Here is a 14336-nt window from a genome sequence, read left to right on the forward strand (position 1 = left end):
GGTGTTCCTCACTCCAGGGGCATGCAAGCACCTTGTTTACATAGGACTACCACCTTCAGAGGCAATGCTATAATATAGTGGAATACGAGACAAGATAAATAGCACTTTATTTGGGACTTGCTTTCTTCGCCCATTTTAAGTTCAAAAGTATGAAATGGGTGCCGACATATAGCATATGCTGGCAATCTGGTGACGTGTACAACTGTTTGCTATCATACATGCAGAATAGAATACTTAACAATAAAAGTGTTTGCTGGCTTCAAGGCCTAGTGCTTCGGTATACAATTTATTTTCATTGTATTCAACCCATTTCTTCATGTTTTACATCACTCCCTAAGGAAAGGAGCTTGATCAGCAGTATGTATTCACCCTGCCCACCCCCTCAGTTTTGCTGTTGATCAAACGAACACTTGGGTCAGGCTACCGTCAGGATTCAGTACCCGTTTCAAGTTCAGTGGTCATAAGAAAACCCACAGGGCTGCCACATATCAATTTAGAGAGCTGATGTTCCAGAAGAAACTGCCTCCTCGCAAGCAATACTTCATTTAGTTTAAGGATTTCCTTAAGTATATATTCCGTTAACACACGGGGCACACGAGAGAATATGCTCGAGATTGCCATAGGCTCGGTTTCCCTCAATCAACATCACAAACAGATTATCTGGTCATTATCACATTGCTGTTTGTGGGAGCTTGCTTTGCGCAAAGTGGCTGCTGCGATTCTTACATTACAACAGTTACTACACTTCAAAAAGTACTTCACTGGTTATAAAGCACTTTGGGAGGTCCAGAGGTCGTGAAAGGTGCTATATAAATGCAATATTTGCTTGGTCTCCCACACCGTACTCTGGTTAAGCCATCCTGTCCCCACACCTTTGCCACTTTGCTCCCAAGTGTGATTACGATACCCTTCAGTATTCGCTCCAAGGAAGTACCAAGCCAATATAGCTCCTGCTTGTAAAACACTACTGAGAGCAGGGGAGCTGTGATCATAAACGTCCAACCGCAGAACATCAAAAGTTCCAACAAATTAGCCTAATGTCCGCCTGGCTTAGTGGTAGCATTCAACCCCTCTAAAATCACGAGTTCAAGCTCCAATTCAGGCAAACACTTCAGTGCAGTACTGCGGCATTGTCAAATGGGGCGGGGGGGGAGGGTGGAAGTCCTTTAAACCGTAGCCCCAAACACCATTCAGCTGAAAGTAAAAAACGATTGCACCATTTTAACAGTTCACCCTCATCCACCACCAAACACAGATCAACTGGCCACTAGCTCACTGCACAAATTGGCTACCGAGTTCGGCAACATTTACAGTAACTGCATTTCAAAAAGAACCCATTGGCCGATAAATACCCGAGGAAAGATATACCGGCTTTGGAGGGAGTGCACTGCAGATTAATCAAAATGATAGCGGATCTGAAAAGGGTTATATTCGGAGAGATTGGATAAACTTGGTTTGTATTCTCGAGTTTAAGACAGTTGAGTTAATCTAATTGGGGTGTTCAAAATGAAGGGGGGATTTAATAGGGTAGATACAGGGCAACTGTGGGGGCAGTCCAGAATAAGCAGGCACAATCTTAAAATTAGAGCTCGGCTAGCTAGCAATGAAATCAGGAAGCATTTTTTTCAATACAAAGGATAGTGGAAATCTGGAACCATTTCCCCCAATAGGTGTGGATGTTGGGTTATTTGAAATTTTCAAAGTAGGTTTTTATTAGGCAAGGGTAGCCAAGGAGAGAATCATAGAAATGTACAGCTCGGAAGGAGGCCATTTTGGTCCACCGTGGCTGCGCCAGCCGACAAAGAGCTATCCAGCCTAATCCCGCTTTCCAGCTCTTGGTCCATAGCCCTGCAGGTTACAGCACTTCAAGTGCACAACCGAGTAGTTTAAATGTGGTGATAGGGTGGTTGAGGCAGAAACTTTCAGTGAGTTCCAGACCCCCACTGTCCTCTGGGTGAATTTCCCCCGCCCCCCCCCCCCCCACCCCTCTAAATCTCCTACCAATTACTTTAAATCTATGCCCCCTGGTTGTGGATATGCAACCAGGATATATCAATGGAACTGAGGTAGAAATCAGCCCTGATCTAATAGAATGGCATAACAGGTTTGAGAGTCTGAACGGCCTACTCCTGTGCCTATGTCCCGAGCATGCGAGAGACTACTCAAATTCAAGTTTGTTTCTATTTCAATACTTTCTGCATCTTTCGGATATGAATAGGTAGTTATTCTTTAAGTCTTTGGAGAAAATCATGACACTAAATGTTATACCGAATCAGTAAAATCCAACTTATTTAAAATACTAAAAAGTGTTGGATGATGCCTCCAAGAGCATCAGTATATTGCATCACAAATTGGTAGTATGCAGATTCCTACCCGCAATTGCACAAAACTTCAATCTAAGCCTGTGATTCATGAAGGGATTATTCCCTCCCCATACAGAATTTAAACTTTAAAAACTAATTGGTTAAAGATCTGGTCCACAATCCAAATAGTTTAGTTAGGAGTATACAATACCAAACAGGTAGTACTTCTTTTTCAACCTCACACGTCCTGGGGCTAATGTACCTACGCAACTTCCGAAAATCACCTCCTTTTGTGACACTACCTCAGGAAACACTCACTCTTTCAAATGATTACGTGTACTGGAAAGAGACAGAGAAAAACAAGGAAATAGCTAACTATTTCCCAACATTATACTCCCCCGCACTCCCCCCACCTCGAGAATCTCAATTATGGAGGACAGTCTTCTTTTAAAAGAATCGGAGCTAACTACAGGTTTTATGCGGTAAATGGCAGGTCCAAGAAAGAACTATGTTTAAGATTTATTCAGAACCATATCCTTTAGTCGCCAGACCAGCAACTCGGAGCTCACCACGAGGATCATCAGATCTGCCCCTCCCCAATGTGGCAGTGAGAGCAGCTCGGTACTTACAAGACCATCATTTCCCTGTTCGGTAAAAAGGCACGAGTGCAATTTCTGCAGACTATTTTTGCAGGACTGGGAAATGAGATGCTCAGTGAACACAAAAGTACATTCAGGGGAGAGATCGATGGATTTTTAGACTTGAGAGGAATCAAAGGGCGGGAAAGCGGAGTAGAGGTTAAAGGTCAGCCATGATCTTATTAAATGGTGGAGCAGGCTTGAGGGGGCGAGTGGCCTACTCCTGCTCCTGTTCTTCAAACCATGAAAAGCAGCAAGAACGCTGTATGCACAGTCACTCGGAACAAATTGAGACCAACAGGAGTCCAAAACTTGTGGGATCTGAGGAATTCCCAAGATGATTGACAAATGCAACACATGGAAAGAAGTGCCCTCGGGATCCTTCTCAGCTGGTCAGTTTTCTAGTAATCGCGGCACTCTCACCTTGGGAGGCAAATGGTTACGGGCTCATGCTCCACTCTGGGACTTGAGCACGTAACCTGGAACGATGCTCCAGTGAAGTAGCGAGGAAGTGCTGCATTGTTAGAGGGGTCATTCTTCAGATGAGACATTCTCAAACTGCCTGCTTGGGTAGACACTGAAGATCAAGCACTAGCCAAAGAGACGGGAGTTCTGCTGGTATCGTAATTATTATTCCCTCAAGCCACACCAAAATCAGATTACCAGTAATTCATCCATTGCTGTTTGTTGGACCCCGTCAAGAGCAAAATGGCAGCTGCATTTGTCTACAAAACAATCACTGCACTTGAAAGTAAATATAAATGAAGCACTTTGGATGTCTGGACATCATAATGCACTATTGAAATGCAATTCTATAAATCTGATGAACGACCAGTAGGTGTTACAATCATGCAGCTCCAGCGGCTTTGGAAGCCCAGGAGCAGCTTCTCTGTCCACCATGTTGAGTAAAGAATGGTGCTTGCATCAGTAGACCTGAAAGAAGGGAAGGGGAGGGGAGGGGAGGGGGGGGGGGGGGGTGGCAGGGTGAGGGAGAGAAAATAAAATGGAAAACAAAAGCCCTGCTAGTTAACCTTATGCAGTTGTCACATTTGAGGCAGAGTAGTTAGGATTCCTTATTTAACCTGGATAGAGTCAGGTTAAAAACTGGGAGTGAATACCAAATCCTACCTTGTCTACACTTTCAGGATCCTTGAAGAGGATAAACCCAAATCCTCGCGAACGCCCAGTCACAGGATCCATTTTGATTACGCAGTCTACAATGTCTCCATATTTAGCAAAGTAGTCCCTTAAATCTTTCTTGCTTGTTTCCCAGCTGAGTCCACCAACAAACATCTTCCTGCACAGTGATAATATAAAAAAGGAAGTGCAAATCAGTTTTAAACACAGCGCCAGTACAAATATAGTAACTCGGGTCAGGTGGTGGGACAGCACTGCCAATGCTGGTAGTCTCCTCCACTACCACTTCAGTGCAACCTCAACCCTTGGCTATACAAGGTGAATACCACCATTGTACTTCACTGCTCTGGGTCTCTACTTAACGTTACCTGACCAGCCAAAGAGTAAAAGGACATACGTTAATACCCAGTTCACTAATACGCTCAGTGATGGGTTTGCCTCGGGTTATGATCCTGCTACCAAATAAATTCCCTGGATTGGCAAGTATACATCGTTTATTTACATGACTAAAGCTCAGTACCAACAAGGTACGGAAGATTTTTCAAGATGGCTGACGAAAACTGCAGTACAAATGACTGAAATGAAAGAAAATCAACTTTTACTCAGAAACTTGTCTTTTAACTGCGGTTTTGGAATATCAAACAAGAGCTACTGGGCCCGCTAACAGCATGAAGTTTGCCAATTCTATCTTTACAAACTAGTTCAAATGGTGTGATAACCTTAAAACTCAATCTAAAAGTCGAAATGGGTCCAACATTAAACTTGTTCAGAAGAACATAACATAATAAGAACAGTAGGAGGCCATACGGCCCCTTGAGCCTGCTGATCATGGACTCAGCTCCACCTCCCTGCCCGCTCCCCATAACCTCTTATCTTTTAAGAAACTATCTATTTCTGTCTTAAATTTATTCAATGTCCTAGCTTCCACAGCTCTCTGAAGCAGCAAATTCCATAGATTTACAACCCTCAGAAGAAATTTTTCCTCAGCTCAGTTTTAAATGGGCAGCCCCTTATTCTAAGATCATGCCCTCTAGTTCTAGTCTCCCACATCAGTGGAAACATCTTCTCTGCATCCACCTTGTCAAGGGCCCTCCTAATCGAAATAAAGTAAATGAGTTGATGGCACAAATCAGTACAAATGGGTATGATTTGGTGGCCATTACAGAAACATGGTTGCAGGGTGGCCAAGACTTGGAATTAAACATACAGGGGTATCTGACAATTCGGAAAGATAGACAAGAAGGGAAAGGAGGTGGGGTAGCTCTGTTAATAAAGGATGATATCAGGGCAGTTGAGAGAGATGATATTGGCTCTAATGAACAAAATGTTGAATCATTGTGGGTGGAGATTAGAGATAGTAAGGGGAAAAAGTCACTGGTGGGCATAGTTTATAGGCCACCAAATAATAACTTCACGGTGGGGCGGACAATAATCAAGGGAATAATAGAGGCATGTGAAAAAGGAACGGCAGTAATCATGGGGGATTTTAACCTACATATCGATTGGTCAAATCAAATCGCACGGGGTAGCCTCGAGGAGGAATTCATACGGGATTATTTCTTAGAACAGTATGTTACAGAACCTACAAGGGAGCAAGCTATCTTAGATCTGGTCCTGTGTAATGAGACAGGAATAATAAACGATCTCCTAGTAAAAGATCCTAGTAAAATGAGTGATCACAGTATGGCTGAATTTGTAATACAGATTGAGGGTGAGGAAGTAGTGTCTCAAACGAGCATACTATGCTTAAACAAGTGGGATGAGGGCAGAGTTGGCTAAAGTAGACTGGAAACACAGACTAAATGGTGGCACAATTGAGGAACAGTGGAGGACTTTTAAGGAGCTCTTTCATAATGCTCAACAAAAATATATTCCAGTGAAAAAGGGCGGTAAGAGAAGTGATAACCAGCCGTGGATAAACAAGGAAATAAAGGAGAGTATCAAATTAAAAACCAATGCATATAAGGTGGCCAAGGTTAGTGGGAAACTAGAAGATTGGAAAATTTTAAACGACAGCAAAGAATGACTAAGAAAGCAATAAAGAAAGGAAAGATAGATTACGAAAGTAAACTTGCGCAAAACATAAAAACAGATAGTAAAAGCTTTTACCGATATATAAAATGGAAAAGAGTGACTAAAGTAAATGTTGGTCCCTTAGAAGATGAGAAGGGGATGTAATAATGGGAAATGTGGAAATGGCTGAGACCTTAAACAATTATTTTGCTTTGGTCTTCACAATGGAAGACACAAAAAACCATGCCAAAAATTGCTGGTCACGGGAATGTGGGAAGGGAGGACCTTGCGATAATCACTTTCACTAGGGGGGGTAGTGCTGGACAGGCTAATGGGACTCAAGGTAGACAAATCCCCTGGTCCTGATGAAATGCATCCTAGGGTATTAAAAGAGATGGCGGAAGTTATAGCAGATGCATTCGTTATAATCTACCAAAATTCTCTGGACTCTGGGGAGGTACTAGCAGATTGGAAAGCAGCTAATGTAACGCCTCTGTTTAAAAAAGGGGGCAGACAAAAGGCAGGTAACTATAGGCCGGTTAGTTTAACATCTGTAGTGGGGAAAATGCTTGAAGCTATCATTATGGAAGAAATAGCAGGACATCTAGATAGGAATAGTGCAATCAAGCAGACGCAACATGGATTCATGAAGGGGAAATCATGTTTAACTAATTTACTGGAATTCTTTGAGGATATAACAAGCATGGTGGATAGAGGTGTACCGATGGATGTGGTGTATTTAGATTTCCAAAAGGCATTCGATAAGGTGCCATACAAAAGGTTACTGCAGAAGATAAAGGTACGCGGAGTCAGAGGAAATGTATTAGAATGGATCGAGAATTGGCTGGCTAACAGAAAGCAAAAGAGTCGGGATAAATGGGTCCTTTTCGGGTTGGAAATCGGTGGTTAGTGGTGTGCCACAGGGATCGGTGCTGGGACCACAACTGTTTACAATATACATAGATGATCTGGAAGAGGGGACAGAGTGTAGTGTAACAAAATTTGCAGATGACACAAAGATTAGTGCGAAAGCGGGTTGTGTAGAGGACACAGAGAGGCTGCAAAGAGATTTAGATATGTTAAGCGAATGGGCTAAGGTTTGGCAGATGGAATACAATGTCGGAAAATCATCCACCTTGGGGATAAAAAACAGTAAAAGGGAATATTATTTGAATGGGGAGAAATTACAACATGCTGCGGTGCAGAGGGACCGGGGGGTCCTTGTGCATGAATCCCAAAAAGTTAGTTTGCAGGTAATCAGGAAGGCGAATGGAATGTTGGCCTTCATTGCGAGAGGGATGGAGTACAAAAGCAGGGAGATCCTGCTGCAACTGTACAGGGTATTGGTGAGGCCGCACCTGGAGTACTGCGTGCAGTTTTGGTCACCTTACTTAAGGATATACTAGCTTTGGAGGGGGTACAGAGACGATTCACTAGGCTGATTCCGTAGATGAGGGGGTTACCTTATGATGATAGATTGAGTAGACTGGATATTTACTCGGAGTTCAGAAGGATGAGGGATGATCTTATAGAAACATTTAAAATAATGAAAGCGATAGACAAGATAGAGGCAGAGAGGTTGTTTCCACTGGTCGGGGAGACTAGAACTAGGGGGCACAGCCTCAAAATACGGGGAAGCCAATTTAAAACCAAGGTGAGAAGGAATTTCTTCTCCCAGAGTGTTGTGAACCTGTGGAATTCTCTGCCCAAGGAAGCAGTTGAGGCTAGTTCATTGAATGTATTCAAATCACAGATAGATAGATTTTTAACCAATAAAGGAATTAAGGGTTATGGGGAGCGGGCGGGTCCACAGCCAGATCAGCCATGATCTTGTTGAATGGCGGAGCAGGCTCGAGGGGCTAGATGGCCTACTCCTGTTCCTAATTCTTATGTTCTTATGTTCTAATCTTATACATTTCGATAAGATCACCTCTCATTCTTCTGAATTCCAATGAGTAGAGGCCCAACCTACTCAACCTTTTCTCATAAATCAACCCCCTCATCTCCGGAATCAACCTAGTGAACCTTCTCTGAACTGCCTTCAAAGAAAGTATATATTTCCGTAAATATAGAAACCAAAACTGCATGCAGTATTCCAGGTATAGCTGTAGCAAGACTTCGCTGCTTTTATACTCCATCCCCTTTGCAATAACGGCCAAGATTCCATTGACCTTCCTGATCACTTGATGTACCTGCATACTATCCTTTTGTGTTTCGTGCACAAGTACCCCCAGGTCCCGCTGCACTGCAGCACTTTGCAATCTTTCTCCATTTAAATAATAACTTGCTCTTTGATTTTTTTTCTGCCGAAGTGCATGACCGCGCACTTTCCAACATTATACTCCATCTGCCAAATTTTTTCCCACTCACTTAGCCTGTATGCCCTTTTGCAGGTTTTTTGTGTCCCCCTCACATGTTGCTTTTACTCCCATCTTTGTATAGTCAGCAAACTTGGCTACATTACACTCAGTCCCTTCTTCCAAGTCGTTAATATAGATTGTAAATAGTTGGGGTCCCAACACTGATCCCTGCGGCATCCCACTAGTTAGAATGAGACTCAAAATCTTGGGAGACAGCTGACAGACAGCAAGCTTAATTGCAAGTGCACACGCCAAGTTGATAAGCCTGCATTCAATGAGATGCATTGAGGTAACTACCATTCAGAAAAAGCATTAGTGACTCAAAGGAAGAACGCCAGGCCATTAACTAGTGGGCTGGCTGTCATAAAAGGACTGCAGTGATTCATGAAGCTTTCCATGGCCCATTTATTTAGCCTAGATGTGTCCCTGGAAAAAGTACTGTAAATTCTCATGTTTTTGAGTTGAGACCCTAAAACTAGAGCTCAGTCTTCGATTTGTATTAAACTTGTTCCGGTCTCCAAAATAGGTTGTAAAATGTGAGACAGAACTTCAAAGTGAATGATTTAAAAAGTGTTTTTTTTTTAAATAAATGGTTATATAGTACTAGAGTGAAATTAAAATGAATTGAGAAATAAGAAATAGTGGAGAAAAAAGGAAATGGAATGCGAGGCCAAAGTGTTTGATTTTCATGTTGTAGTAAATAATTTAGGATTAATGTATACTAGAGTTAGGCAATGTCCAAGTGGCTTTTAAAATAGTTTTCATGCCCCATATTATAAACTGCCTCAATCGTTCAGAATTCACCCCATTTGTATTGCCCATTATACTGAGGATTTGATATAAGATATCAGAACTGGACATGCACATTTCCAACTGTACACTGCTAGGTACAAACTTCTAAGTGTTTGCAGGTCGAACGGTCCTCTTGGACTAGCATTGCAATCACTGAATTACTGACTTGCACTAGACATGCTGACCATTCAGCCCACCCACAGCCAGAATAAAATCGACAAAACGAGCAAGTGACTCTGGCAGCACTTTGCCCTCAAGGCCACAACATGTAGTCATGAGATGATATTTTCCTTCAAAGAGGGCTGCACATTACTATTTAGTTTATGGGAACTTGATGCACAGCCCAGTACTGTACACTGTAGAGTAACAGATCCAGTACATGGAATCAGAACATAATTGTTTTCATTGCTGCACTCCCAAACGCCACAACAAAGTTCAACTTGTGCAGAGATCCTTATCCCACACAAAAACCACCATCCCTGTTCATGCCAACCCCGACTGGCTCTGTGCACTGAAGAACAACTTCAATATCCACCTACAAATCCCTTTGTGGCCTCACCACTCTTCATCTTTGTAACCTTCTCCAGCCCCAAGGTCCCATCGACACCATCCAGTCTTCCAACGCTGGTCGACTGCATGATCTCTCTCCTCACTCTCCATTGGTGGCAGTTTCAGCTATCTTTCCCCCACTCTGGGAACTCTTCCCCAGCCCACCCACTCCAAGAACCCTTCAATCTTCCTACACCTCTTCGCACCTTCAACTGTGAATTCCCTTGGGACGCATGTTGTTGCTTTCAGTTCCAAGGACCATGAACATAGGGCGATCAAATGATCAAGTTCCATTTAAGATGGTTACTGGACAGAGAACAAATTTATGCCTTGCTTATGGTCACTAAACTTATTTTTATTATACAGTGAATTGGATCCTTCACACATCTAGAAACAGTCAGACCATTCAGAAAATACACCACTCCTACAGTATTTATACTGCAGACTCCAGTCAGGTTTGCAGCCATGCCACTGCCAGCTCTGCGCTCCATCCCCACAAGCAGTTTATAACAGCACATTATTTCCGCTTCCCCATGTCAAACATCCTAGGATCGCCCTGGGCGAGATCGCCAATTACAGCCAAACTAGGGGTAGTGGTGTACTCTGTGTCCATGCCTACCAAGAACTGAACTAAAACTGCCCAAACAGATTTCATAGGATTTTCACAGCCTGCAGACAGAAAATACATTGTCTAATTCTGCTCCGGGGCAAGGGCCAAAGATAAATAACAGTGCAGGGATAACAAGAGAAGCTATTGCTGCACCTGCTCAACCTATGATTCAATAGGTATGAGTGGAACCAAATAAGAGCAGTCCCAATGAGCTGCACAATAGATGAGGCATTGGAGGAGGATGATGTGATCGACCATGACAAAGGCTGCATAGATGACGGGGAGGGATAGTGCACCAGTTAGTCAGAGAGGATCTCAACTGTGCCTTTGTTTAGGGCCGATTCAGAGCTGTTGCAGGAGCTGAAACCTAATCGGAGGGATTCAAACATGGAGTTGCGGGAACATGGCATGGTCATGATGGTGGTTTTCAAGAAAAAAAGCACAGTACCTGAAGAAGGGGAGCTATTTACAATGTTGGCTAGCATGTGGGCCAGGAAGGAAAATTGGGTGGCCAGTAGTGAAGTGGAACGGGATCAAGAGGCGGGTCTCAGGGACAAGATGAGCGCAGAGCACGTTAGGAGAGAAATATGTGGAATTAGGTAGGTGGAGTCTGGGAGGTTGTTTGGGTTGGTGGGCAGAGAGGAATAATCAGCAGCAGAGGCAGTGAACAGATGGGCTCAAACACAATCACAGTCGTCCTTACACATCTTAAGAGAGACTGGAGGGGGCAGGGAAAGGAGATCAGAGAGTAGGCAGTGAGGCCAGATATAGCACATGATGTGGTCCAGCCAGATAAGGTGGCGGATGGCTAAACCAGTTTGAAATTCAGTTTCGCAGCAGCATCCACTTGCTTTCATGGGAGACACCAACTCCAGCTGTATGTGTGCATGGTTCCATACTCGAGCATTTGGTGATCCCTTCCAGCAACTACCATACCAAGCTTCGGTATACTAATGATATCAGCTTTCAGCAGAGTGAAATGACCTATGTAAGTAAGCCTGTGATGTCTCTGCTCATCTCAGTGCTCTAGAAATCCAAGTTAATTGTTGTAAACACTGGGGTTCTGCACCACGCTTAGTCATCAGTATAAGCTAGGTCCTCATATGAGGTTCTTTGTCAAAGAGGCATGTTCACTGCAAACCTGACTTCCCACCTTCAGGGTGTGCAGTGACAGGCTGGTGTGGGCCAGAACCCTCTTTCTGCCTGCCATTATTTCACTTTTTTGGGCAGAAAGCCTCCTCACAGCTCGGTGGCAGATCTTACACGTGCTGAAGGAAGTCTTTCCTTTGTATTCCCAAGATCAGGGGAGCCAAATAGAACACAGGACCCTAGAATTTACAATAAGAGCTGTTTGGAGTCAGCCATGGACAGGATGGAAGGCATTAAACTTCCTACCAGTAGTGTATCCACACCTTTGACTAATGTCCAAAATCGGCAGAAGATTAGTGACGAGCATTAAAACTCAGCAGTTATCTTCAGCCAAATCTGGCCTTACAGAGCAAACGCTCATGAAGAGCAAGGATCGAAGCAACGTGAGCGTATATCAGTTTAGCTTTTACAATAGTCACAAACTGCTCTCATGGAATGTTGTAACTAGTACAATACATGTTATTTGTTCTCAGATTGCGGGTGGCATTGGCTACGCTGCATTTATTGTCCATTCCTGCGTACAACTAGGTGGCTTGCTAGTCTATTTCAGAACACAAGTAATATGGACGAGAGTCAGGCTCTCAGTTTAAAACATACACCTATCATCGTCATAACTTTAAAATCGACAGCAATTGCACTCGACACTGGATTTAAACTTTCCTACCTTCCCTCAAACCTCCTCCCGTTGGCATAAAACAAACATGCTTCCACATGGGGAACATGAAGAACCATCGTAAATGCATTCAGAAACAGGTTTCCATACGGAGCCACCAGCATAATTCTTCTCCACAGTGTCTGCATAAACACAAGTCATGCCTGAGACACTATCCCAGTGAGGGCCAGCAATATAAAAAATCAGCTGGCCCACTCTTGTTCCCAATGCCATGCGTCTCACACAAAGGGTGGTGCTAAATCCAAAATAAACTCACTGAATTAGCCAAGGTTGCCACTGAGAAGAGTCAAATAACTATTCAGAAAAACTCTTTAGAAAATCTGTGTGCTTTACATTGAAGCTGGCTGTAAGGAAACTGTCCCAAAGGAGCTGGCAGTGTTAGCAGAGATATTGTGTAAAATTAAAGCAGCTACCCAGCATTCGAGAGATCAGGTGCAATTAAGCAGATGGGTTAATAGTTGCCAGATTTAATTTTACTACAGTATGTTTTGAATTATGCATGTTGGAATAGGAAGCATTAAACACATGTACCGACAAAAGGGCATCCATTAGCGAAGGTGGAAAAGGAAAAGCAATGTATCGTGATTGTTTCATGTTGACTGGAAATTCAACAGGCGATCGATAAAGCTGATCAAATGGCAGGGGGGTGTATTTTAGTACATTGAAATACAATGTGAAACAAGCAGCGCTGACCTTGTTTACATCCCCAGAAAAACTGCAATTTTGAGGATGTTACCTTTAAAAAGGCATAAGAAATAGCAGGTCATTCATCCTCCAGAGCCTGCTCCAATATTCAGTAAGATCACGGCTGATCTTGGATCTCAACTCCACTTTCCCACCTAATCCTCGCATCCCTTGATCCAGAAATATTTGTCTTGAATATACTCAACTGAGCATCCGTAGCCAAGAATTCCAAAGATTCACCACCCTCTGAATGAAGACATTTCTCCTCATCCCAGTCCTAAATGGCAGACTCCTTATCCCAAGAATGTGCCCCCTAGTTCTGGACTCTCCAGCCAAGGGAAATAACCTTTCAGCATCTAGCCTGTCAAACCCTCCCAGAATCAATGAGGATAATCTTTCATGCTTCTAAACTCCAGTAGGCCCATTCTACTTAATCTCTCCTCATAGGACAACCCTCTCATCCCAGGAATCAATCAAGTGAACCCTTGTTGCACACTCCTCTCCCCAAGGCAAGTATATCCTTCCTTAGTTAAGGAGGCCAAAATTGTGCAAAGTACTCCAGGTGTGGTCTCACCAAAGCCCTGTACAATTGCAATAAAGACCAACATAGCATTTGCCTTCCTTATTGCTTGCTGTACCTGCATGCTAACTGTGTGTTCCGTGTACAAGAACACTCAGGTCCCTCTGAACACCAACATTTAACAGATTCCCACCATTTAAAAAATATTCTGTTATTTCATTCTTCCCACCAAAGTGAATAACCTCACACATCCTCAAGTTACACTCCAGCTGCCAGCTTCTTGCCCATCACTCACCATTCATTGCATTACTCAGAAATAGCAGCGATTTTACCAGAACTTGGGGCTACAAGGCGGGGTGCCCAAGCTTTTGAGGGTGAGCTGCATAGATGCACACACTCGGGACCACCATTAAAAGTTCAATTCACATTTCCATTAACGCGCATACATCTCAAGTTCCTGAAACTAACCGGGTCAGGTGTTCTGATTTAGGATTCTTCACGAATGAGGCAACAGCACCAAGAACAACCCTTTTCAAAATCAGAAACAAAACTGAGGTATCTGTGGACCACAGGCCAGACTGCCAGAGGATGCAGGTGGCCCCAAGGCTCCAATTAGGGCATCCTAATTGAAGTTATACGGAGACATTTGCATAACCAAACCGATTTCACTGAAGAGAAGACTGAATGGAGACACAAACTAGGTCTTTAAAATGCTGATGGGATGGGAAATATAGATGGAAATAAACTCTGATTAGCACAGAGGCTAGAGCTAGGGGACAGAAATTCAAAACTAAACAAGGCCAACAAAAGTAGCTGCTGCGCTATTTACACTTTCAAAAAGAAAATGGCTGTATGGTTGGAATGGGATTGGAGTTTCTATAGACATGCAGAGGCTGCAACAATTAAAT

General features: G+C 43.3%; 1 protein-coding gene across 3 annotated transcripts in view; it reads right to left on the reverse strand.

Annotated features, from left to right (window-relative positions):
* LOC139234830 (heterogeneous nuclear ribonucleoprotein D-like) overlaps positions 1-14336 on the reverse strand; it is a 31630-nt gene that overhangs the window by 10939 nt on the left and 6355 nt on the right. For all 3 annotated transcript variants that reach the window (XM_070865562.1, XM_070865560.1, XM_070865559.1), the window contains exon 2: positions 4070-4238. In XM_070865562.1, coding sequence (XP_070721663.1) covers positions 4070-4238 — 169 coding nt within the window. The remainder of the gene's footprint in view (positions 1-4069; positions 4239-14336) is intronic.

The sequence above is a fragment of the Pristiophorus japonicus genome, chromosome 22 (assembly GCF_044704955.1).
Source record: "Pristiophorus japonicus isolate sPriJap1 chromosome 22, sPriJap1.hap1, whole genome shotgun sequence".
Taxonomy (NCBI): domain Eukaryota; kingdom Metazoa; phylum Chordata; class Chondrichthyes; family Pristiophoridae; genus Pristiophorus; species Pristiophorus japonicus.